The sequence below is a fragment of the Synchiropus splendidus genome, chromosome 4 (genome assembly GCF_027744825.2).
Source record: "Synchiropus splendidus isolate RoL2022-P1 chromosome 4, RoL_Sspl_1.0, whole genome shotgun sequence".
Lineage (NCBI taxonomy): Eukaryota > Metazoa > Chordata > Actinopteri > Syngnathiformes > Callionymidae > Synchiropus > Synchiropus splendidus.
In genome coordinates this window covers 10214048-10238608 of record NC_071337.1, presented here as the reverse complement: position 1 = coordinate 10238608, position 24561 = coordinate 10214048, and the positions used below count along the sequence as shown (strand labels likewise).

Sequence of the window (24561 nt, the reverse complement as noted above, 5' to 3'; positions counted from 1 at the left end):
ATATGAGCTTTACTGCACCTCAAGAAATCAAAAATAAAATCAAGTTTATGATTTATTCTACGCCGGCTACCCAATGATGAAGCCAAACCATGAGCAGTCTTGGTCAAATCCCAGCAAGCGTGGATGAAATTGGAGGTTCTCAGAGCAGCACGGCAGCCAGAAACATCCCTGTAAATAGGATACACTTCACTCTCGATGGCCATCATAGAGATTAGCCACACATGACCCTGATGTCCATCCACCGCTTCCTCTGTCTTTTTGTATTTGTAGGTCCAGATCACAGCAAACAGTTGTTTTGGTGGTTAGAGAAACTGTTTTCAATACATTTGTTTTTCTCCATCGCTTTACAGGGAGGTGGCTGGCGTCATTGAACGCTCCTTTTCACTTAGGTGACGGATTAAAATTGTCTAAAGATAAGTATATCGCATTAGTAAAGAACGTTACAGAGGGGAAAAGTCAAGCTGAGTGTGTATAATAAGAGAAATTCTGAGCAAAATATGGACCGACTCAGCAAACCATCAGCCTTTGTGTGATTGACAGATGCCCAAGACAATTAAGTCCCGCCTCCAAGGTGCCGCCACACCACGAACTGATGAAGAGCGGAGTAGCTCCCAAAATGTTTGAATAAACTCGCCATTAATTCGATTATATAGACGCACAGTCGAGAATGATCAATTCGTGATCAACTGCACGACATGGCGGAATGCCGACCCCTTCTGGTGAGTCAACTGATGCTGTGTTAGCATCTGAGCGAGGCTCAAACAAACTGTATTCCCCCTCTACATTGTTATGCTAATGCTAAGCGGCTAGCCGAAAGCAAACACGGATTTTTTTTTTTCGGTTTTCGTGCTGCTAGCTGCCTCGTATTTCTTTCATTTGCAGTTATGAGCAATTTGTTTGAGTCTGTTAATTTCTCTGTGTAGTTTCACTTAAGAATACAGTGTTACTTAATGACTCCTTCGTGAGCAACTGCCTTTTTTCTTCTATTAATGCACGATTTATTTATTGAGTTTTTAAGTAACACATTATTTTCAACTCACTATCTTTATAATGATAAGTTAAATTGATCAAATGTGCTTGCCTAAGAGTTGTATGTTTGTGTGTGAAGATGGGAACATGGTAAACAAAACGCCATTTGTGAAACAGAAATCCAGTTGTGACTTGAAGAGGACAGTGAGGCGGCTCAGAGTTGGAAGGTTCAGAGTGGACCCCAGAGAACACCCACCTTCAGTTAAGGTAGGACTGACACACACAGAAATGTTTACATCGTGTGTGTGTGTGTGTGTGTGTGTGTGTGTGTGTGTGTGTGTGTGTGTGTGTGTGTGTGTGTGTGTGTGTGTGTGTGTGTGTGTGTGTGTGTGTGTGTGTGAAAAAAGGAGGATTTGTCAGAGAATTATTCAACTTTATTCATCATGATTTTACCAATAAAAATGTAAAAAGAAGTGAACGGATGATTTAAAACAGACATTTCCGGTTGATTCAAGGATTTGAAATCACAAACGTCACAACAAAACAACATCGCCAGGTCTTAAATAGGTTTCCATCTTCACTACAGTGCATTTCGACTAATACAATTTCACAACTTGTCTCACTGACGAGGGGATTACCTCATCTAGATGGCATCCTGGAAGATTTCTGACTAAGTTCAAGTATTATTCAAGCGTTGCAGCAGTTTTCCTGGTGTCGTTTAGCTTTGCTCATCAGGTCCAACTTCACTCATCGAACTTATATCTATGGGCCTTTTATGGCACCACTGATGAAAAGGAGTTTTGTGACATGATCACAAAAAAAAAACTAAGAAAATAAAAACAAGAGCAGAAATGAAGGTGAAGACAGTAAAGGCCGGAGAGTAAAACAGGCTCAAAGCGAAAGGTCATGGGATTTTGGGTACAATCTAGAAATCACAGTGAAAAACAAAACATGACGAACTGAAATTTATCAGAAAAGTGTACATCATGATCTTTTAAAACAATAGAAAAGCATTGTGACTCAGCATTCAACATCTTTCATCTCAGCAGGACCCAGGCTTCATCAAGTATATATTGAATTAAAAGTTATTTATTTTTACCTCAAATGGCAAATATGTATCTCATACATCTGTTTTATTAAATTAATGAAGCTGTTGGATTTCACTTTTCCATTACATTACATTACACCATAGTGTTTCTGACATTTTTCTTTTTTTGTTTTTTAACAAGCTTGTGCTTCTCTTGCTGTTTGCTGTCATTATTGCCACATTAAATTCCCTGGAGTCTTAGTTGTCATCTGAATTCTAGATCACTGTTTTAGTAGAGCGTCTAACCTCTGTTTGTCTGTTATTTTTGGTGGCTGTGGTCTCTGTTGAACAGATGGAAGCCTGTTGCTCTCAGTACAATGTACGTTTACAACCGGATGAGTACAATAAAGTTACAGGGAAGTTCTCTTGGGATGCCCTCTTTGTTTTGGTGATAAATAATTGCAGAAATATGTACTTTCCCCAAATATGAGGTTGTCAATTGTGTGGGTTGTACTATCTTCTGCATGAGGTAATGATTTATGAATAATTTTTTTGCAAGTATCGAGCATCAAGTCTCAGTCAACTGAATGTTTACAGAGAAAGAACGCAACTGAACTAATAATAGCTTAATGACAAAATATGGCCAGAGTTTTGTCCCACGTGAGATAGAAAGGTCTTTCATAAAAAGTTATAAAATAAATAAGCGCTCCCTTTGTTGGTAGAAAAACATTTCACGGAAGGAGGAAGAACAGTTTTTTGTTTGTTTTTTAGGATTTTCACTTTTTAAAAAACAAGGATCTCGTCCATCTACGCCTCCTAGTTGTTGGGCGGAAGTCCACTCATACTGTCCTCAGTAGACCCAGTTGACCGGGACCCACTGAGGTTCACTGCACAGTTTGTCCACTGCCGCCGATAGCGTCTCGAAGGCTTTGTCCAGGTTGTCGTTGACGATAGTGAGGTCGAAGAAGTGGCTGTAGGCTCTCTGGATGCGAGCGCTTTCCTCCACCGTCTTTTTCATGTCCACATCCTGTGAGGCACAGCCGATGAGAGTCATTTCTTCAACTGAGAAGTACAGAAGCTGCAATGGCTAAAAAGCACCACTGGAAGGCGCCACCGTATAGTTCTGCTACTATGAGCTCACGCCGGTTTTCAACTGAGGTATTTAGTTTATGAAGCGTATTTATAAAATGTATAATATTGGTACATCTTCCTGATAATGAGTGTTTCAAGATGGAAATTTGAACAAAGAATCAGAATAGAATTTATTGCCATGGTCAGTGGGGGTTCACCAACTAGGAAAGTGCTCTGAAATAAAGTGCTGTTAATAAAATAAAAAAGGCTAATCACAAATTTAACAGTCTGATGGTTGAGGGGAAGAAGCTGTTCCTGTGACAGGAGGTTCTGGTCTGGATGGACTGTAGCCTCCTGCCAGAGGGAAGAGGAACAAACAGTCCATGTCCAGGATGAGAAGGGTCGGCTCTGATCCGACCCATCTCAAGCAACGTCAAAAGGATTGTGGTGCGCCATATTTCTCGGACCACAATAAAGATTTTTTGTCAATAAAAAGACCAATAAACAAATTGGTTCTTAATGTTGAGATGTCACAATATAGTATTTATTTATTTATGAGGTTAATGCATATTTAGTAATAGTAATACTTTGCATTACGCTGGTAGTATTGTTTTCTACCATAACTTTATATTGGTATTAGATGATAACTGGGGACCAAAGAGTTACATCAATACACAGCCATGGTGAAAAAGCATCAAATCCAGGGTTCGTAACTACAGATGTGAGGTTGTTTGTGTAAAATTGACTGTACCGTAAGCTGTTTAGTGGTGATCCCAGCATCCACCACGGCCTGGTGCATGGCTTTGAGAGTGTCAAAATCCGGCGCTGCTATAAAAACCACATATGGCATGAACTCTGCTGTCCGTAAGACCTTCAAACCCTGGAGGGACACGGGCAGAATGCTTAGTATGGCGTTGAGAAAAAGCAAAGTAACGTGTTTTTATAGAACAGGTGGTGAGGTAGAGGGTAGGTTTTGTGTTACCATTAGGTGCCACTAGGGGGGGCATGTCATGGCACTTTAGGTGAGTACGATAAAATATGCATTTCATCAGGACAAATTTTCCTCACCAAACATGACAGCCATATTTTTTTGTCCAAACAAAACTTTTTTCGGACAAATTGAGCTTGAGATTAAGCTTGTGTTTTTTTTCACTATGCTTAAAAAAATGTTTTCTTATTTGATGACCGTAATGCATTTATTCATTATCTGCAGCTTATCTGCCTCATGGTAGCCTCAATTTTATTATCATACCTGCGGATTGACGTCCAGAATGCAGGTGCGTCCTGAATCGATCACCTCATGGATGGTGTCAATTTTGGTGCCATATAAATTTCCGTCATATTCCCCATGCTCCAGGAAGCGTCCAGCTTTCACATCCGCCTCCATCTCTGTCCTGGAGGTGAAATGATAGGAGTTGCCATCCAGCTCGTTGTCACGGGCACGCCGGGAAGTATCTGGCAGCAAACAGTGTTAATATACGAGTGGGTGTCAACGCTTCTTTGTTTTTAACAGCAGCTGCTTACATGGTATGGTGGTACCAAAGCGAGTCGGGTGAAGCACCATTAGTCTGTTCTTTAGGCTTCGTCGGCCCACGCCCTGAGCTCCGATCAGAACCAGTGTCTTTCTGTTGAATGCAGGAACCTTGGCCATTTCCTCATAGATCTGCAGCTCATGTCTGTCAAACTCTATTGAAGAAAAGACGCTGTCAGCCAAACTCAAACACTGGTAACAGAATCAGTGTGGAGTGGGAGGGACTCACCTGCATTTTTAGCCGTCAGGTACATCATCTTCTTTTTCTTTTTCCCTGCTATGGTTCCACAGAGCATCCCTGTGAATTCAGAAACAGGACTGTCATTAAATACGTTTGCTTGTCATAGCAATCCCAGTCGAAAGGAACCAATATCACAGGATGATTTGAGTATCAACTGCAGTTGACTCACCTGATCCAACAAAGTCTCGTGGGACGAAGGCTTTCCGCTTCTCTTCCAGGAACTGACTGGGTATCAGACCGGTCTCTCCGCCCACCACATGACACGCCTAGCAGAGCATGGAGCGGTCAGTGTTGTGTTATCACGGACATGTAGCAGAAGGGAAACTCACTTGCCACCAGTTGGGATCTTCCCTGTTGACAATCTGCAGGATGTCTCCTCTCTTAAAAGCCATTCCTGCCTCTCGACATGGGATGAGGTTGTCATGGGCCGGGTCGTAATCGAAGAAAGGCCTCACGTATACCTAGATGTAAGTACACTGACATTAATAGCCGCAAGAATGTACAAAAAGCAGGCATTTCTCCCAAATTATGTGTGTCAGAATCACTTCTATGGTCTCATGTAATTGATATACAGTCAGCCTCTGAGTTCACATCTACTTCTACATACATGGGACAGTCCCTTATGAAGGTATTGAGCTTGTCCCTCACCTGCGGTGGCGCCGGAGCATCCCTGTAGCTGGGAAGTATTTTCAGAGTGATGCCTCCACTACAGTCTTTGAGCATCTCCTGCAGCTCAGTGGGGTTGTTTCCAACGTCTTTGCCGTTCACTTCCTTGATGATGTCACCCACATGGAGCAAACCCTGTCTGTCAATCATACCGCCGTGAAGTATTCTGGCAATGACCAGCTCGTCTTTCTCCACCCGAAATGTGACTCCCTGAGGAGAGTAGTGATGCTCAGTTGCGTTCTAACTTTGCCGGACAACATCATAGTCGGCGTCAGCTCACCAGGGGCTCCCCTGCTTTCTTTCGGATGCCAATCATGCGGACAGCGTCCGCCTGCATCAGCGCGTGGTTAACCGCTGCATCGTTGGTCATCTCTGGAGGTGGAGGGACTTCATAGCACTTGGAGGCGACCAAGTCATGAGCCTCTAAAAGGGACTGAGAAAAGAGAAAATTATGATCAATCGGAACTCAACAAACTTAAATACAAATAGTGCTTGATAGTCTTGGTGACAGACATTGCCACTTAACTGTGCAGTGAAAAAGATGGACGTGTCTATAATATCAATGCAATAGAAAAGAACTGAGAATGTGTACCTCTGCCAAGGAGCTCATTTGACATGACTTCATAAAAACAACATGCAATGCAATCCATACTTCAACCTCTATGGTTAAAGAATTGATTTTGTCCACAACAACAACACAATTTCTCGACCAGCAGTACCTCTCAATTATATTCTGTTGCGGCCCCAACCCAAGAATAAGTAACACTTAACACGCCCTCCCCAACTCTCCACCACCTCAGTAAATAGTATCATTTGTCTATATGAAGTACACCTCTGCATAACATTGAATCCCTGTTAACATTTAAGAAAAGAAAAAAGAAAGTAATATAGATCAACTTCCAATGAAGAATAACTTTATTAACATTGATTTTGTCTGTAACAGAAAAGACTTAAAGCGCATCAATTTGCCTGAAAGAATAATAAAAAAACATGTGTGGATGTGCAATCATACTTTATTGTAGCACAGCAAAAAAATAAGTATGTTCCCCGAGGTCACATGCAGCCAACCTGGCATCGCTCGGCGCCCCCCCAGGACTGCCGTACAGTCACATATAAGCTGATTGATTTTGTGACAGGCAGTGGTCAAAAGCCGTACAAGTGAATGACAGTTCTTTGAAAACCCTCATACATGCAGATCCAACCTCCTCAGGCAAATGTAATTCACCAAAACAACTTGAGAGCACTGAAACTGTATCTCAGCATCTGTGTGGCTGTCGAGAAAATGACACTTTATTGTTATGCACATTGTTTGGCCATTGTTGCTCAAAAACAGTGTCTGAATTCCAAAGCTGCAAGATGTTTGAACACAATAACTACATAAACATTATCAAACATCTTCCAGTGAAATCAAACAAAACCACTGAGAGTATCTCTACACTTGTTCTTCTTTCTCCCTTTTCATCACTGTTCTCTGCTCCTCTCTTTCTGTCCCTCAGTGGGTCAGCTGAGTCTTATCGTCCAGCTTACACAACAAACTCCTCCGATTGGTCCAGGGAATTCAATGGAATGGAGACGCTGATTATGATTGGCTCAGCCTCAGCGAAGCGTCTGGTCCACTCGGGACAGAGTTTAGTGTTCCACTGATGCATGAGGATGGGATCAAAACATCAACAATGCTCCACTGCCACTCATGCCAAAAATATAACAGCCGCGAATAGAAGAAAGGGAGGCTAGAAGCGGTAAATTGTGGTGTGAAATTATTGCAAAAGAGCAGCAAGTTGCAGTTCATTCATTCCACCACAGACTGAAAATTCACTGTCGGCTAATAACGGTAGCTGTGCTGTCTCTTTGGTGAACTGCATTTCACAGATTGATCGGTACTAAGCTCCTGAAAGACACTGTCTTGATTCTTCTCTCTCTGCAAACTTCCAGCTTGACATGAAAGAGAGCTGACTGACAGGACTGGTTGCGTCACTCCGCACAGATGTCTGCATAACAATAACAACAGTCAGAGCACGCCACAGAAAGCGTCGCTATGTGCGACCACAATAGGCTGTAGATGGACCAACACAACTAACTTCATTTGCCATTTAAGAAGCCAACACACAGCGAGCAATCAAACAAAAGCTAACGCCAGTGGGAGCTAAGAGCCTGCTGAGCACGGAAAGCAAGCGCCTATTTAGCTTGGCTGGACATGTACAAGATGAGAAAAGAAATCATCTGTCTGGTGAAAAGGCAAAAACACTTTTGTTCAAAAAAAAAAAAAAGACTCTGCAGTAAGTGTTGTTGTTGTTCTACCTGTTGTCTGTTGAAATTTACATATGCTGCACTTCATTTTTTTGTAGAATGTTTTTTTTTTTAGGAGCTTTTGTCCTGTAAAATAATAACATCTAAATCATCACAATGCTGCTGCATTTGTGGAATTGTTTGTTTGGTATTACAAGGAGACAAAAAACTCAGGACACTTTACTGGTCGTTTTTTTTTTGTTTCCCAGTAACTTGGTGCACTTTATATTAAGTCTATTGAATATTCAATCCTCGCTTCCTTTACTTGTTAAAGCACAATAAATAAATAACAAACTAAAACTGCTGAGTTAACAGATTTTCTTTTTCAAATAAAACAACACGTAAACCATCAGTTGAATGCGTGGAAAAAAATAATAAAAAATAAATGATCATGGCAGAGTGGTCATGTGTTCTGGTCAGCATTTTATAGCCCTTATACATTCTCCTCTCATTATTAGTTGTGACTTTAGCTCATGACGACTGGAGTTTTTCCATGTTTCCATATGCTAGTACACATCACCTGGAAGTGTGGCTCCTGCAGGATCCTAGAAAGTTCCGCAGCACTGTCGTCTTTCACCTTCAGGCCACTGATGTCGCCCAGGATTTCCGTCACCAGCTCCATGTTGTTGTCCTGCACGGCCTCCAGTTTGACTTCCTCCAGCTGTTCATGGGCCTAGTGAGATTGAGAATCAGATTAGAGTTTTCAGATCAGATTGTTTCATGCAATAGCACATGTCCTAAAAGCAGAAGTGATAAAGCAAATATTATATATAAGTAAATCTTAGTCAGGAAAAAAAATCCAAATAACATAAATGTCAATCATACTTGTGTTTGCATTCTTCCTACAACACCTACGAGTGTGCATCTCTTACAATTGGACTTTCCATGATCCCACGGAGGAAGAGCAGGTCAATGTCTTTGGCACCTGTGGAAGCCGGCAGCTCCTGCAGATTATCCAACACCTGCTGTGTGGCTGCACAGGTCAGCGCACCAGGTGACAGAGCAAGATAGGACCAGTTAGGTGTGAAAGTCACACGGACAATAAACAGACACAAATGAGATAACAGATGTGATCGCTCGCTTGAAGCGTTATCTTGGGTTGACACACAACAAAGAAAGGCAAGGCATATTGTGGACGCACATGATGTGAAACGTGCACCACCTTCTGCACATTGAGTACACAACGCAGCTTATGGATATTCTTCGAAAATTGGTGCTGACATTTGAACAGTAACATTGACTCAAACCTTTTTGCATGTCAGAAAATCTTTCTTCGATTATAGCTGAATATGACAATGAACATTGTTTTGATTACATTATTTAACAAAAACTAAGATTAAAAAAAATACATGATTTCACAATACACACTGATTTGTTGCCCTTGCCCTTTGATTTATGCCCTACCTCAGGTCATGTGACCAAAAGCCTTTTGAAGCCCTTCTTGGTATATATAATTCTTTGTAGACAATCTGTTAGATTTGACATTATATTTTTACTGATGTATAAAGTAGACAATTCAGTAGACGGCTACACTGAGTATACTGTATATACGCTACTGAGTATCTCTGACTTTCAAAGCCTGTTTTCTATTATTTAGGATCGACTTTGAGAAGTGAGCTACAGAAATGAGTTATTAAAATAAGTAGCAACTCACATGTCGTGTTTCAGCTGACTTTCTTGTCTTGACTTCAGAATGCTGTTCACACACCGGAGAGAGACGAACAGCCAACACCCTAATTCCAGGGTCTCAGAGCCCACGTAAGCTCTTTTAAGTCACTTAAAGCTCCTCAAACCCGTGTGTGTCTGCCTGTGTAGGTGACTCCTATGCTTATGTGGACAGAAAAATGTCTAGTCAGCAATTCTTGACCTACTGTTAGCATAAATAATGATGCATCTGAACATGTAGCCGTGGGGTTTCAGAGGGAGTTAGATAAGACACCTGAAACAAGACTGAATCCTTTGAACAGTCGTGTTTTTGTGACTTATTATCTGATTCGAGCCTCTTTCTAAATTAATTGCACAAAACATCCTCCTTTTGTAACCGCACTCTCCATTCTGCCTGCACTCTGCAGCAACTTTTGATCACTTGATAAAACCACACACACGCAATGACTGAATTATTCATTGAAAGTGGAATCTGTATTGATGAACAGTTTTAAAAATTAATTTCTCCCAGCCATGGGGCACAGTACGTTAGGTCATACTAAAGATGGATGAAAAGGCTTTTATTTCCTCAAAATACATTTTTGGTTTCTTTTAATAGACAGCAGCCGTCTCTTGAGAAGTCCAGTTCTTTCATTTAATTCACCAAATCAATAATTATATTGACAATTACTCTTAGTTGAAGGTCATGTTGACATGCAGTGGAGGTCATGAGGCCAAAGACTGAACTTCAAAGTGGGGAAATAATAGGAGGTTCTGTGGTGGTCTGCTTCTAATTTGTTTGCTATCGAAAACAGGTTTCCAATAATATGTTCAAGTACCATTGATCATGGAGTTTCAGCGTTTTGGACCCAAGAAGTCTTTCAAGGATTCACTGAGTTGGATCTTTAATGTTCCAGAGTGAAACAACAAAGATGACTCTGGGTTTGTCGCAAGTCGACAACGGAGACCATGTTGCATGAAATATAAATCCTACCAGAAAATTAACATGTTAAGTTAAAATAATAATATACACACAACGTGAGGGTAAATCTAATTAATATATGTAATTGTTTTCTCAAACTGAAGCTGTGATTTGCAGGTTTTATTTTGCCTCTAAAGTCGGTAGGGTTTGAGCGAACCCCGAGCTGTGACCGCTGGAGAGCACACCATGTTCTCCAAGTCGAACACAAACAAGCAATTAAATATTGATGTGAACCACAAAACCACTTGCTGTTTTAAAGCACAAAAATATAGATATCTTGGTTTGACTGATGAGGGCTGCACACGATATGATCATACGTCCAGTCAATAATCTTCGTCAGCAATATGTTTAATGTTTAGACGTTTCAGAGCCAAACTGTTGCGGTGGTATGTTGTGAGCAGGGTATGTTTAATATTTTAAAATCTGCTTCAGCTTTGAGCTAACCATCGTAAATTGCATTTTGCCTGAGTTGATGCGTGATTGCTAAATATATATAGCCACTCGTTCTCACTCATGATGAAGCTTTCCAACATTATTTAAGTTTCAAGAGATTTTATCTTATCATTTAGTACGGTGATGACCAAAAGATGAAACGTTAGCTTTGGTTTCATGCATAAATGAGTTGAATCCAACAAAAAAAAAGAATCATGGTTAAGACAATTTCAAAGAATTGAAGACAAGAAGAATTGATGTTTCTAGTTTAAAACAGACTGGTGGAAAAACCTTTTGTATACTGGTGTGGACCTCACAAGTCCCGAAAGCAGTAGAGCCCTGCCTGTAGATTGTCGATGTGAATTGAAATCATTTTTATTTACAACTTCAGCATTTGTTATTTCAGTGTTGAAAAATCTGTTTCTGGAAAGCGTCACGATAATGTATGCTAGGCTAAGCTAACGCACCAGTACAAACTAAACTGTAAAGGACCAAGGCTAGCTTGACTTTATATTCCACAGTAGCTAAAAAACAAAATCTGAAATCTAAAGTAAGAACAAATGTGAACCAAAAATGTTCCAGGACTGGACTTGTCACAACCATCCACAGCAGCGAATAGCTAGTGAGCCAGAAAACCATTCAGCGCTAGCTATCGAAGTCGGGGAGGAACCATGAATATGTTCCATAATTTTTTGCTGCAAGCGTTCACATAGATGCATGTCTGAATATTGTGCATATTTATAATATTAGAACAATAATAGAAAAACTACCTTGGTCCTACTGAGAGCGTGATCCGTTTTTTTAAATGACTTATATTCAGCATTAACTATTCGAGCTTGGTACACTCGATTCTGAGGTCCGATATGACAAGGTTGCATATGTTTCTCTCGATGACAAATTACAATTCCACAAGAGGAGGTCTAGATTGAACTGTGGCCATGACCTGAAAATACAGTTTATTTTCACGGACGTTATATGACTGCTCCGACATGACCTTCCCTCGTTGTTGCTTTTTACCAAGCCACCGCAAGCATTTTTTTTGCAGGCTGACCACTGGAACTTGTTGGGGTGATAGTAGCTGATGTAAAACCTCCATGCAGCGAAGCTTAACCGCGCACCTTCCACTCCCTGATCACATCTGTAGCACACCGGCGAGACTATAACCGTGTCAACGTGTGCTCCGAGGCTCTAGACTCACACCTGCGGAATACAAATGCCTGTTCTAAATAATGCATCTCCACAAGGATGCTAATAAAGAACTCCCTTGGCTCTCTTCAATGGCACCTTTTTATCAGATTATAACAACATTACTGCGCGGCTTACCTTGAGAGTTATCAGCTTCCTGGCTGGCTGTTGCCTCCGCTGCACCATGCTGTCCCGCTGGCACCACCTCCTCCTGCTCCCCATTGGGACAGGCGTCCTCCATAACTGTCACCATCAGTAGCACACACAGAGAGAGAGAGACAGAATAAATAAAGAGTGGGTAAAGTTAGCAATCCTGACGAGCTCGGTGTCAGAAAGAGAAGGAAGTCGTGCACAGATGTGGACGTGCAACGCTCCTCAGTCTCCTCCCTCCATGCCGGCTTTAATACCCTCCTGTCCCAACCCCTTACCCCTCGTATAATCCCTCAATCCGCTCCTGCTGTTAAGAATCTGCTTGAGTACCCCTCCTCTAGCTGAGGCAAGTGCACCCAAATTTGAAGTTTCTGTCATGTCTAGACATACTGAAGGTGCTCACGCACATTAAATATTCCGTTACGCAAGTGATCTTACATAAGTCCTTCTGAAGGGGGCCTGACCTTACATTCCCATTTTTGCTCCTTCATTCTTTCATTTGCTCAGATATGAACCCCTGCTGCACACCAGTGCAGAAACTCACAGCATGGGCCGGTTGGATTATTTTCCCGAAATCGCCACTAAACTTGGCTGTTACAATGTTTTTCTTCTCATCCCTTCTCACCGTAAAAGGCTGTAAATTGCAAAAAAAATGTCACCACTGTACAGTGAAGTAAGAGTGAGTGTCAAGTTCATTTGCGTAGCCCCATACTAATGCTTTTCCACGACCAAACCAGGATCACAACGGACATTAAACAGTGATATACAGATACACTCCTATGTTTAACTGGTGTCTAAGAAGAAACATTCAATGTTAGACTGAGTTCATATAACATACACAGCGGTAGAAAAACGTTCTCGAACTGCTAAATATTCGTATTCTGAAAAAAACGGATGATGTGATAGACACATTCTCTGCTATCATATTATTTGATACGATGTTGAGAACTGACATATTAAAACTTAGTTTTCTTAAGTCTTTCTTGTAAACAATAAACAAATAAAAATATTTACTTTATATTTGTATGTCTGTATAATGCAGCTACATCTTTTGATACACAAAAAAAGATTCTTCTTTAAAGGCGTTGGAAAACTCTTTCTGCTACTGCCCAGTTGCATGGCATGCAAAGGTGGGGACACCTCTGGACATGTCACCCACAGCTATGGACAATTGAGACATCAATTCATGTCTTTACCTTTTGGACAGCAACATGGTACAACCCGCAAATTCCACACAGAAAGGATCCAGGTTCAGTTTAAATCCAGGCCTGCCTCAAGCAATGGATTGGAACCCATGCCTGTCAACATATACGTTTTCCCCGTATTCTATACGTTTTTTTTACAATTTCATGTACGCGTATAACGACTTTTATGCGGGGGGAAAAAAATTTTGAACAAAAAAATTTCCACTAACATGTCATGCCAGACCGATATCGACTCACCAATTTCGGATCCAAAACGGATCATCTCGTCTCGCTGGTAGCTGACGACGGTCGGCGCATCATACTAGCAAAAGTTATCCTCAATCGCGCATTTATTTTTCTCGTTGCTTTCGGCTTTGACGATAGGAGTGTTGTGTGCACATGTGCGTTGCACTGCGGCCCACATCCGTTGTTTTGAATTGTGTTGCAAGAGGAATGGAAGGTTTAAAGACACGATGGAAGAATAATTTATTTTAAAACATGCTGCACATGGTAAATGTAATGCAAGAGCTTTTATATATGTTATTTTTATCATTTTCCAGTACATTGTCTGTCTTGCTGTGACGTAAATAGTAAAAATAAAATATTAAAATGTGCCACGATTGTGTTAGTAAGGTTTCTTTTCAATTTATAAGGGGAATTGCACCGCTTTATAAGGGGAGTTATTGGCAGAGGTTGACAGGTATGTGAACCCAGAACCTTCTTGCAATGTCATCACTGGACCTTTATATGCATATTCAAGATAGTGGTGCATTAAAAAAACCCTGGTATGGAACTTGACCTGAGACACACAAGGACTAAGGAAGGAAACAATGCAAGGTCATATTATCAAGATGTCCAATAAGAGCAAATAATGAAATCAACTATATGCTCTAACCTATTCACTTTATGATCAAATCTTTTACTGAAGAAAACTGATGTCCTCAGATTGTGATTATAATCACGACAGGGTAACTACAGGACAAACAGATCATGACGCGGCCAAAATAAATGTGACAACAAGAAATCATTACAGGCCCTGCACCTGTGCCAGTTCTGTGCAGTGGACTGCTTTTTATTGTTACACTATCTAGAAGGTCTGTGTTTGATGTAACATCCTGTCAGTAAATCAAGCCGTTTCAAATCTTTCATCTGTACAACAGTTCCACTGTTGGCTCTCGAGAATATTTCACGCGTTTGGCATAATTTAGGGAAGTGAGTTGCGCCAGTGACCCCGTCCACACTGACACAGCTGTGCAGAGATCTGCAGACTTTAATCCATCGTTCCAGCCCCTCCTCTATCCATCAACACTGTAGTCAGCCCCTCCCCCCCAAACTCTGAACGTGGGATTGTAATCCGGCCAGGAAAGCACAGGATTACAGCATCGGAGCCCGCCACATTCGCCGTATCTAGAGCGCAAACACAGCGAAACAGCCTGGCCTGACTATGATCAAAAGAAAGCCTAGTTTGCTTCAACTCCTCTTGAATAGAAGGACTTAAATAGTTTGAATGTGTCATAAGAGGTAGTGGGTTTTCCTTTTTTTTTCAATTTCATATTGACTCTACCTTATAGATTCTGGCATTCACACCTTTGGTAAAATAATGTCATACATATACTGTGCTTTGATGTGCTGGGCATACAGTAAAGTCTGGATTCATGATCACTAGCTTAGTTTCACTGAATTGAGTCACAACAAAACACTACATTTTTCTTCCAGTTATAAACAGGAATTCCAGAAATTGATTTTTTGGAAAAAGCCTATTCCTCTCTGGCTCTGCTCCCAAGCAATGAAATTGTTCTCACTACTGTCAGTTGACAGTGGGACCCCTCTGTGTCCTCGGGCAGTAACAGTTGTGAGTCGCTTGGAGTAAAAACATCAGCTATGTTGCACCACTCCTCGAACCTAAGTTTTGAATAGCAGTCATTCTTTGCTTGTAATGGTTAGTATGTCAAATGGACAGCAAAACCTCTGCCTTCAGAGGTGCGAACCAATCCAGTGAATAACAACGTATGGCAGCCAGTCATTCACCATGCAGTTGGATGATAATTCTGTGTTACACCATCTCTCGCGTCCTTCATGAAGGGATGCAATTATTCCTCCGGGTCCAGGACAGTCCAACCTCTGACACCATAGATCATGGTGAATTCATTGCTATCCTGCCTCTTGACTCTAAATTTGACCCAATTACGGACTGAGTCGCCATGATCAGGTCATTTGCAAAAAAAACAAAATCAACTCCTCAGGCCACCTATTGCACAACTGCAGCTAAAATGCGTCACACCTTGTTTACAAATGTCAAGAAAACGTATTTCCTCTTTGTCAGATAAGACACTGAACCTCTTTTTTTTGTCAGAATGTCCAACTCTTTTTACTGATTAAATGTGCAGTTATATAAAACGCATGCTCCAAATGGAGGTGGTGACATCTTACCCTTGTCAGAGCAGTTTTTCACTTCAATGCACTGGTTGTCATAACTGAGCTATTGGGATTACCAAACATTGTGGATCGTCATTCGACTGTGAACAAAACGGAGCTTTAGAAGGTGTAGCCAGTCGTTTTTTTTTTGTATCATTACAAAAATTAAAATGTTCGTCCGCGTATTTATATTTTCCAGATGATTTTTATTCTGAATACAGTGCACGCAACATCATTTGAACAGCAACATGGCTAAAAACCTTTTATTTTAGAAGTTTTTCCGCTCTTGTTGGTTTCTCAGATCCAGAGTTAAATGGTCAGATTATGAATGCATTTTTTTTTTAGATGTCATGTTTATAACTTTTTAAAACTTTTTTATTTTTTTATTTTATTTTCTATTTTATTTTTAGGTTATTAGTATTATTATTTTATTTTATTTTTTTATTCTCTGTGTGATGCTCTTCCTGACTGCATGCCCTTTCTTGCCTCTATTGCTGCTGGAAATGTAAATTTCCTGGAGGGAGTCATCATCATCAATAAAGTCTAGTCTAAGTCAAAGTCTATTGTTATTCAAGTAAGACCACATATTCAGTATAGAAATGAGATACAAACATGTACACTGATGTTTTAAACTGCTCGCAGGGACCAATAAAGACCTCAGTTTAAAAGAGCTGGAGCTCTCGGTCAATTGTTTCATGGTTCAGGCTTCACTGGGTTCATTTCTGTTCCAGATCAGACAGCTGGACACATTCCTGTTTCACTGATGCGAAATCAGCTTTTTGGACTCTAAATGACAGTTACTCAAGTTTCCTTGTTATTTGTGCAACACAGTAAACAAAACAGTAAACATGTTTTAAAAACATCCTTTTTGATCCTGATTTGAATCTTTAAAAGCTGACAATCAGTATCAGTATTGTATTGTAAACGGAACTGATGAAATATAAAATGATACTTAAATCTGTTGTTACTATTTGTTTCTCTCCCTTTTTGCTCATTGAGAATCGATTGGCGCATCACTAAGGAACCGACTCATTAAGCAGCATCGATAATGGAATCTGAATCGTTCAAATCTTATTGATTCCCAGTCCTAAGTACAGCTATTATTGAGCATCATATAGTAAAGCAGTTAGCCTATTTTACTATCATTCTTTATACATTTCAGAAACATCCTTTTGCACTTTTCATTATCACTCCATATATAACAGCAGCTCACGGATTCGGTGCTTAGAACTGAGACAGAACGATGGCAGCTTCAACCAAAACTGGGGAAGGCTGAATATTGCAGGACTTTTCCTCTAATGGCAAACATCTTGTGAAATCTTCCCCTCAAACAAGTCCTCGCATGAGCGTAAAGAAAAGATGATTCATTTATTAAGGGAAGAGGCACTCACCTATGAAAGAGTGCGCAGCTCAACCTCAGTTGGTGAACTGGTCAATGGGCCCTGAAACGGAAAAATGATGTTTATTCGACGATAATCATAGTTGTACTTTAGTCCAGTCTCATTTAGCTCTGCTTGCATTCCTGCACACTGACTTTCATCATTCCCAACTCACTTCAGCATTCATACAGGCGCCTTCTGAGTCCCTGCAGAGCCTGTTTGAACCTCACGCCTTCCCTTCAATTTAGGCTACTGTCTATCCAGAGGCTGGGACTGCGGTTCATTTAGGAGAGGATGTTGGCACCATCCATATCAGTTTGTCATTAATGGACACCCTTTGTTCTGGAGATCTGGACTATGCAAAACACAGCCATACATGCAAACACAGGAGCACAGTGCTTGTGAGGGAAGAGCTTTGTAGCCGGAGAACTTTCTTGACTTGAGTTGAATTAAAGATGAAAATGACCTACTGGTTGCAACAAATCGTAACTTCTTACTAAAACATTTGTGACAAGAGTCACAACAAGCAGACAACAGTTAGTTCTCCAAGTAAAACTGAACGTGAAAACAACACCTGCTAGATAGTCACACTGCGTCCATAAAGAATAAATAAATGAACAACAACATTCATGTGTTTGGCCCATAAGCAGGTGAAAGCTTTCATATGTGCGTCATAAATCAATGCAGTGTCGCCTGTGTTGTTCTCTTTCGCCAACATTCCTCATTCCTAAATGACAGGTTCAGAATTGTCAGGCATAGCAACACTGCATCTGGATAATACAAAGACAGGTTGGACATGTTTTGCACACTAACCAGTTTGCATACATGTGACTTCAGATTTGTCAACTCTGCGCTTTGCATTTGACAAACTGAACACCTTTATAACACGCCACGTGCACACAACACAGGAAGTGAACATGCTGTAATATGAGGCAAAAGCATAGTCAGGCTTATACTAAATGCAAAAAAACATTGCAATTATTTAATTATGACTCTGACAGTCATGGTGGCATACAACCACGTGGCCACACAGTAAAACCTCAAAATCTACAACTGAACAAGTGTATAGTCGATCAGACAGATTGATAACAACAAGCAATTTGACACTGTCAGCTACACAGATATTCATTAATGCATTTCTGTTCATAATTTGTTCGTAAAGATGTGACAGGTCCGTTCCAGAGAGGCATTTGCTCACAGCATTAATAGAGTACTAATAGTATTTTGTTTTTTTTAAATCTCTGGCAGCTGTTGTTCATTATATTCCAATGATAAATGAAAGAGCGACAGACAAAGCTGAGGAGTCAGAGGTGATTCATTATGCAACACAGATTACAGTCAGACTCCAAACATTTACTGGAAGTGAAATAAATCTCATGAAAGAATGTTAATGGAGGAAAAGCCACCAGCGCAATTTGCTGCTAAGTCATCCGCACCAAGGAGCTGGGATGGGTGGGAGGATATGATGTGATGACCAGAAACTTATGGATCATTCTGACTCCAGTACAGATTCAGCATTGAGAAACTGGCAGAGAAGTTCTGGACCTCACATTTCAACACCAAAGCTTTCGCATTCGACCTGTAAAACTGACCCTGCACGGCTGCTATTGGTCGATTGGCAGCAAGTGTGAGGTTGTAGAGGATGGAGTGCCAGAGTGTAGAGATTACAGAGGGATCACTGGGTTTGTTTTGGTACAAAACGTCATTTATGTCTTACACAAGTAATGGTCCATGCATGTGCTCACATGCACGCTATGGCAGCAGCTTTAAATCCCCCGTTTTTGGTCACGCTAGCTGCCGTCAACCTCATTGGCAATGCGAGTTAAGTGCAGCATCATGTTAGGTCACAGATAGCTCCAGGAAGAGCCATATGTCTCGATTCATTCTGCCCATGGTTGTTCTTTGCCACCACTTCAATCCAGACCTGGGAGATCTTAGATCAGCTGTCACTCTCAGTTCTTCTGGGTGACTTGAGATTTACAATAGAAGTCCAAGAACTTGGCCTCTGATCGCTCACGGAGTAGCAAGACCTCAGGTGCTCAGCACTCTTCCAAGCAGCGATTGTAGCATAGAGTGAAGCCAAACATTCTGTGTCTGCCTTTATCAGAATAATATACGACTTCACTTCTCCAACCCCATTACCTTTTACTCTTAAAAATGTAAAAACAAAAAGTATTTTTAGGTGATGAAGATAAAATGATATTAGTATTGGTGAGCAACTGATATGCCAATGGTGCTAGTGGTCAAAGAATAAAGTTTTACTAGTCCCAGCAGTAGCAGTAGTAGTAGTCATAGTACTAGAAAAAGTAATTAATGCTAACATCCTATTTACATTTGGAGTAATATCAGAAGAACCTGTGTAGCATGACACTGTCCCAGGATTTACAGTAGCGGACGTCCACCACGCCATAATGAATATATCAGTATTTGGTTTAATGCATGAGTTAACTGCAGTTTCCGAAGGTACGTCAAAGATTCCTACTGGCTGGTTAACAGTGTCAACAATTTACAGCTATTGTGAAAACTCAAAATGATTTACCATGTATAATTATATATTTTTAAACCTCTTATTGACTTTACTACAATGATAAGAACATTTAACAAAATTTGTTTTTAATTATTTTAAAGAACATTGTCTTCCTGACATATCGTCTGCAGTGCAAGACCACACAACAAACATATTTAAATTAAGAGGTTTGTAACGTCATTTTCAGTATTTGTCGAAAACTTGAAACACAGATGAGATTATACGAATTGGATACTCAAGTTGGCCGAAAATTGGAAATAGTCTAGAAGCAGTTAAGCTTGAAGTCGGTGTTCAGTGTGCGTGCTGAATGTTGAGACCTTACAACCACTCAGGTGCGAGGTCAGTCAAGGAACCCCTATCAACGCTAGATACCCGTTATTAACCCTGCCTCTTCCATCCCGTCCCTCTTGCCCATCACCCTCTGCCTCCAGACAAGCCCTATGTAGGTCACTCAGTGTGCTACACAGCCGCTGAATAAGAGGATTACTCCACTACCCCCAAGATGGCCATCTCTGCAGATTAATATCACACTATGATTCATAACTGATTTGTCCAGTGCTGCCCATCTATAAATGAACGTACCAATGCATGTCGACTCCATTCACACGATATTAAACCACCAGCATTGGTCTAAGATGCGTGAGATCAGTACCCATAGAACTGGTGTTCCTCCTCAGAGAAGCTCCAGCTGGTAGTTTACCTCACAGCTTGGGATGATATACTGACATGGTGCTATGCCATTTATTAAAGCCCATCTGTAATAAACCAACAGCAATCCTAATGAGCACCTCGCGACGTAATATATTCTGCCACAAGGCTGTGACTGCTTATTCACCGTCTTTTCACTGACGGATCATTAGCGCCACGGAAAAGAGAGAAAGTAAAGAGCCAGCACTTTGAAGGGAAGACACATTGTGACTGCGAGCTGGGGCAACGTTGTTGCATCAAGGACGACAGTATTCCTGTTGGAACAGACTTGGTTTGAGTCCTTATTATACGGCTCTGGATCACATTAGGATCACTAATGGGCCTGTGAATTAATCAACAACTGAAAATCAGGTTTGGGATCTGTCTCTTGGTTTGGGCTCTAATGTGTATTTAACCCTAGAGGTCTTGGATCTGGTGCTCATTACTTTACGATTTCAATACAATTAAAGTAAAATCTGAGGGATTCTGCTAGTGTGCGAGACTATAGTATGCATCTCAAAAAGCATTGAGAGAAGGTGAAAGTTAAGTCATACTTGACTCATGGCACAGTACTTCTTAAATGAGACTTCTCAGCTATTATTACAACTGAAGCAGCAAGCTCAATGCAGAAGGCAACTGGACTTCGCCTGTGCTTTTTCCTCCCACCTACAGTTATAGTCAGGTCTGTGAGTATCGGGACATGGACACAATTTCATCCAACACCACCACCATTTGAAATGAAACAAAGCAGATTTTGAGAAGTAGAGATTACAAATAACACACTGAAAATGAACTCTTGACTTTTTATCTGGTTGTTGTGAATGGGATAATGAGGGAATAACCCAAGCATGGCTGGGGAACAACTGAGCAGCGAGACCTGTTATTACTTTGGGTGCATTAAAAAGTGCTAGGCGCCTCTGACTTAACTGCTCCTACTACACCATTCACCCGATGTGGATGCAGAAATAACCTCAAAGGTCAGCAGAATTTCGCAGTTAAAGCACATTGTCTAATTTTAATCCATTGTGGTGCTTTTGTCCCAAAGCATAAGTGCAATAATTCCTCTTTTCCTTTCTTCTTTATACTTTATTAGATATGTTTCCTGACAATGTAGCATGAATTGTCCGCTTCAGTAGAACTGTAGCCCTTTGGCTTCGATGCAGTGAATGTTAGTATAGTCTCATCACTGCACTGAATCTAGAATATTTTCAGTGGAAGGATTCCATCATGACATGTTTCAGTCTAGATATTGGAAGTGTGCAATAGAACATGAACAAGAACATTCATGTTCTGTATTCAGCGAAATGGCCCTTTAAGAAAGCAGGGCTCGAGGAAATCTGATGAATCAGCACCTTAGCCTTTAACAAAAACAAGCTGATTTCTTAACACTATCAAGCCATTGGAAGCCCAAAATTACACACTTCTGTGTGCATTTACTATTCAGCGAAGTAGCAATTACGTTGAAATGACTGTTTACAGTGCGGACTGTGTCAGCACAGGATGAGGACTGACAGACAGAAGCAAAGTGAGAAATCAATTCACATGTTACTCTCCGCTGAACGGTCGTGTCAAATGCCCCGGTGTGTTGGTGAGACACACTTCACTTCATGAGTTCCTTCATTAATAATGAACAAGAAGAAGGTTGTGAGTCTTAATGAGCCGCTTGAGGGTGCCAACTTAACAGCAGGACACTTTTTTTGTTTTCCTCCTTGTTCTGTTTACAGGAAGGAATATTCATACCAGTGTTGAGTCGTGCGACGGATTCCAGTGACCTTAGCCGAACAATAAAGGTCACTGACTCACAAGTCTAACTGGATGTCAGTCTGAAGAATCCCAAATGTGCAGCACAGTGATGGCAGCAATTTTATTAGTTTTAATGAAAACCTGTCAAGAAATAAACTTAATATTCACAAGGATAAAGAGACAGTTACAAAAACACTCTTGATAACGTTAGTTGTTAAATGCAATGCTTTTACCTGGAATGCCTCATTCTGCTTTTGAAGGTTCTTCAACAGAAATGTTAGCCTTCAGCCTCCCTCAACAAAGACCTGTATTTCAATGTGCCACAATAGAACAAACCTGGAGGATATCAAACATAAAAGCAAGATTCCAGCCGAGTTCCATTGCACATCGGGCGTCATCCATTCATCGACTAGATGGAATATCACTTTGAGTTTGTGATTCTGTTGCAAAAGTTTCAAGGATTTTCTGTCATCCGTGCCTCTACCTCACCAATAAGTGGGCAGTTGACGATGAACAACATACAATTGGATTTTTGGTTGTTGACTGTAAATGAAACGGGATGAGCCAGCCGTGGAACCAGCGAAAAGTGCTGAGCTAAATGGTCGATCCTAACCAAACAAGTTCACTGGAGATGAGAGATAAACTTTGGATTTGTTAGATTGCTAGATATTCTACCTCATTAATGAGAGGACTTTCCAAAGTTTGGTTTTCAAATACCCATGATGTAAAATCATACAATTATATACTGTATAATAATTCCTATAAATCATAGTGAAAGCTGCAGAATGAAAGACAATGGCAAGGCCAACATGTTTCCCTTTGAAGGCTGGTGATGAAGGCTGGCTGCGTCACTGGGAGGAACCAGGACTGTGTGGTGGAGGTGATGCACGGAGGAGGGCACATGCTCCTTACACCCTCTTTATGATGATGACTCTATTATGAACTGTAGTGTCATAGACATTAGGACTCATCTACTCTATGTAACTAGGTTTTACTTCAGTGTTCATGGCTCTAAGGACTTGTTTGCAATGTGTTCCAATTATAGCAGTTTATATTGTACAGCCTTGTATCTAACATCTGTCACATGCATGAACTGTTAGATCATTAGCTTCTGGTGGACTTTCCAAGTGCAGTAGTGCTCTTTGACAGCTGGTTTTCATCAGAGGAGCAGTGAAGTGTTGTCACGTGTGCATTTAAACATCTCTCTCTCTCAATTTGAGTGGATTAAAAGAAATCTGAGTGAGTGATGTTCTCCCAGAAAAGCCCTTGAAATGTTGTGCTCTTTGGTCAACTATCAGAGGAGCCAGGTTTGTCTGCATGATTTGCATTTTTTTGCTCAAGAAAACAAAAAGACAAGATTTTGTTTGACGACTAATATCAACCAAAGACCTCAGCATTTCACTGCGCTGATCTAGAAAGACAGAAAGTCAAGTCAACGCCACTGGTTCCTGTCAGAATCGAAAAAAAAGTGTTTTGTTTTGTTCCTGTCAGGTTATAATAGAGGGCAGTGTGTGCCAGCCAAGTGATCCATATCTTCTTTTGGTATAGCTCACTTTTATTTCATCTTACATTCAGATACTCGGGCATGAGGCTGGTGCATTATTAATAATCCTCATAATAATAACGATGTAGGTTGGAGCACTCATATGCAAGACAATGAGCAGAGATCAATATTTGTGTCTGGCGTTCAGCAAACCTCACTTCTCCCACGTTTTCATTTCAAAGTGTCGAGACAATCGAAACGAACCACGACGCACTAACAGTCGGTGTCGTCACACCGTTGTAAACCCGTCGCTGTCCGAAACACTTTAAGCTCTGGTTGTTCCCTAATCTTCCTGTCACGGATCCACGTTCTGACCCATCCAGACTCTGGATCGGTGCCGCCGCTCTGACTGACCAGACAGTTCCACCTACAATCACGCCAATATCGCTATCGCACATGCGGCCATGTTTGTGTTAACCTGTCAGCTTTTAGGGCTGCATTTCAGCGAACCCGAGATGAACAATACCACGACCCGCGGTCACTACCAGTGTCAGAGAAGCAGGTCCCTGGCGTGAGGGTGGGCTCGGCTGTCACACTCTCCCGCATCTCTCAGTCTTTGTCCGTTTTCTCGACTTCGGAACCCGAAAGGCAAAGTCTAATTTGAAGCAACCAACCCCGGGCATAGCTTACCTGAGCGTCGTGTGAGTGATGTAGTCCCCGGACTGTCCCGTTTTGAACATTCAGTGCCCCCTTTCAGCTGCGGATCCTGGTCCCGCGACAGACGACCAGAGAACTCGCCGTCAATCAAGATAATAAGCCCCGCCCTTTCTACCCGACGTCATGTGGCGTTGGCCAATGGCAGCGCAGAAGCTGTGAGCCACGGCGTAGCGTAGTAATTTCTGTTCTCTGGTCTCATTCATCCTACACAGTCGGACACAGGAGTCATGCGAGGATAAATC

At 41.2% G+C, this 24561-nt stretch overlaps 1 protein-coding gene and 1 long non-coding RNA gene across 4 annotated transcripts; one reads left to right on the top strand and one right to left on the bottom strand.

Annotated features, from left to right (window-relative positions):
• The first annotated feature begins 570 nt into the window (after nucleotides 1-570).
• Nucleotides 571-9533, top strand: LOC128757368 (uncharacterized). Its single transcript, XR_008414374.1, has 3 exons — nucleotides 571-719; nucleotides 1147-1236; nucleotides 9484-9533. It is a non-coding gene; the product is annotated as an uncharacterized LOC128757368 (long non-coding RNA).
• pals2b (protein associated with LIN7 2, MAGUK p55 family member b) lies at nucleotides 1389-24402 on the bottom strand. Of its 3 annotated transcripts, XM_053862580.1 has the most exons (14): nucleotides 24293-24402; nucleotides 17175-17225; nucleotides 12173-12277; nucleotides 8664-8764; nucleotides 8312-8464; nucleotides 5786-5938; nucleotides 5488-5715; nucleotides 5169-5300; nucleotides 5009-5105; nucleotides 4828-4896; nucleotides 4592-4753; nucleotides 4320-4522; nucleotides 3819-3947; nucleotides 1389-3023 (listed from the first exon to the last, which is right to left on the bottom strand). In XM_053862580.1, the coding sequence occupies exons 3-14, from the start codon at nucleotides 12273-12275 to the stop codon at nucleotides 2847-2849; spliced, it is 1707 nt and encodes a 568-aa protein (XP_053718555.1). In that variant the 5' UTR covers nucleotides 12276-12277; nucleotides 17175-17225; nucleotides 24293-24402; the 3' UTR covers nucleotides 1389-2846. The 3 variants fall into 3 exon arrangements, with proteins under 3 accessions (XP_053718555.1, XP_053718556.1, XP_053718554.1); XM_053862581.1 differs by lacking the exon at nucleotides 17175-17225 and having other exon boundaries at nucleotides 24293-24395; XM_053862579.1 differs by lacking the exons at nucleotides 17175-17225; nucleotides 24293-24402 and having other exon boundaries at nucleotides 12173-15895.
• Between the last annotated feature and the right edge of the window lie 159 nt (nucleotides 24403-24561).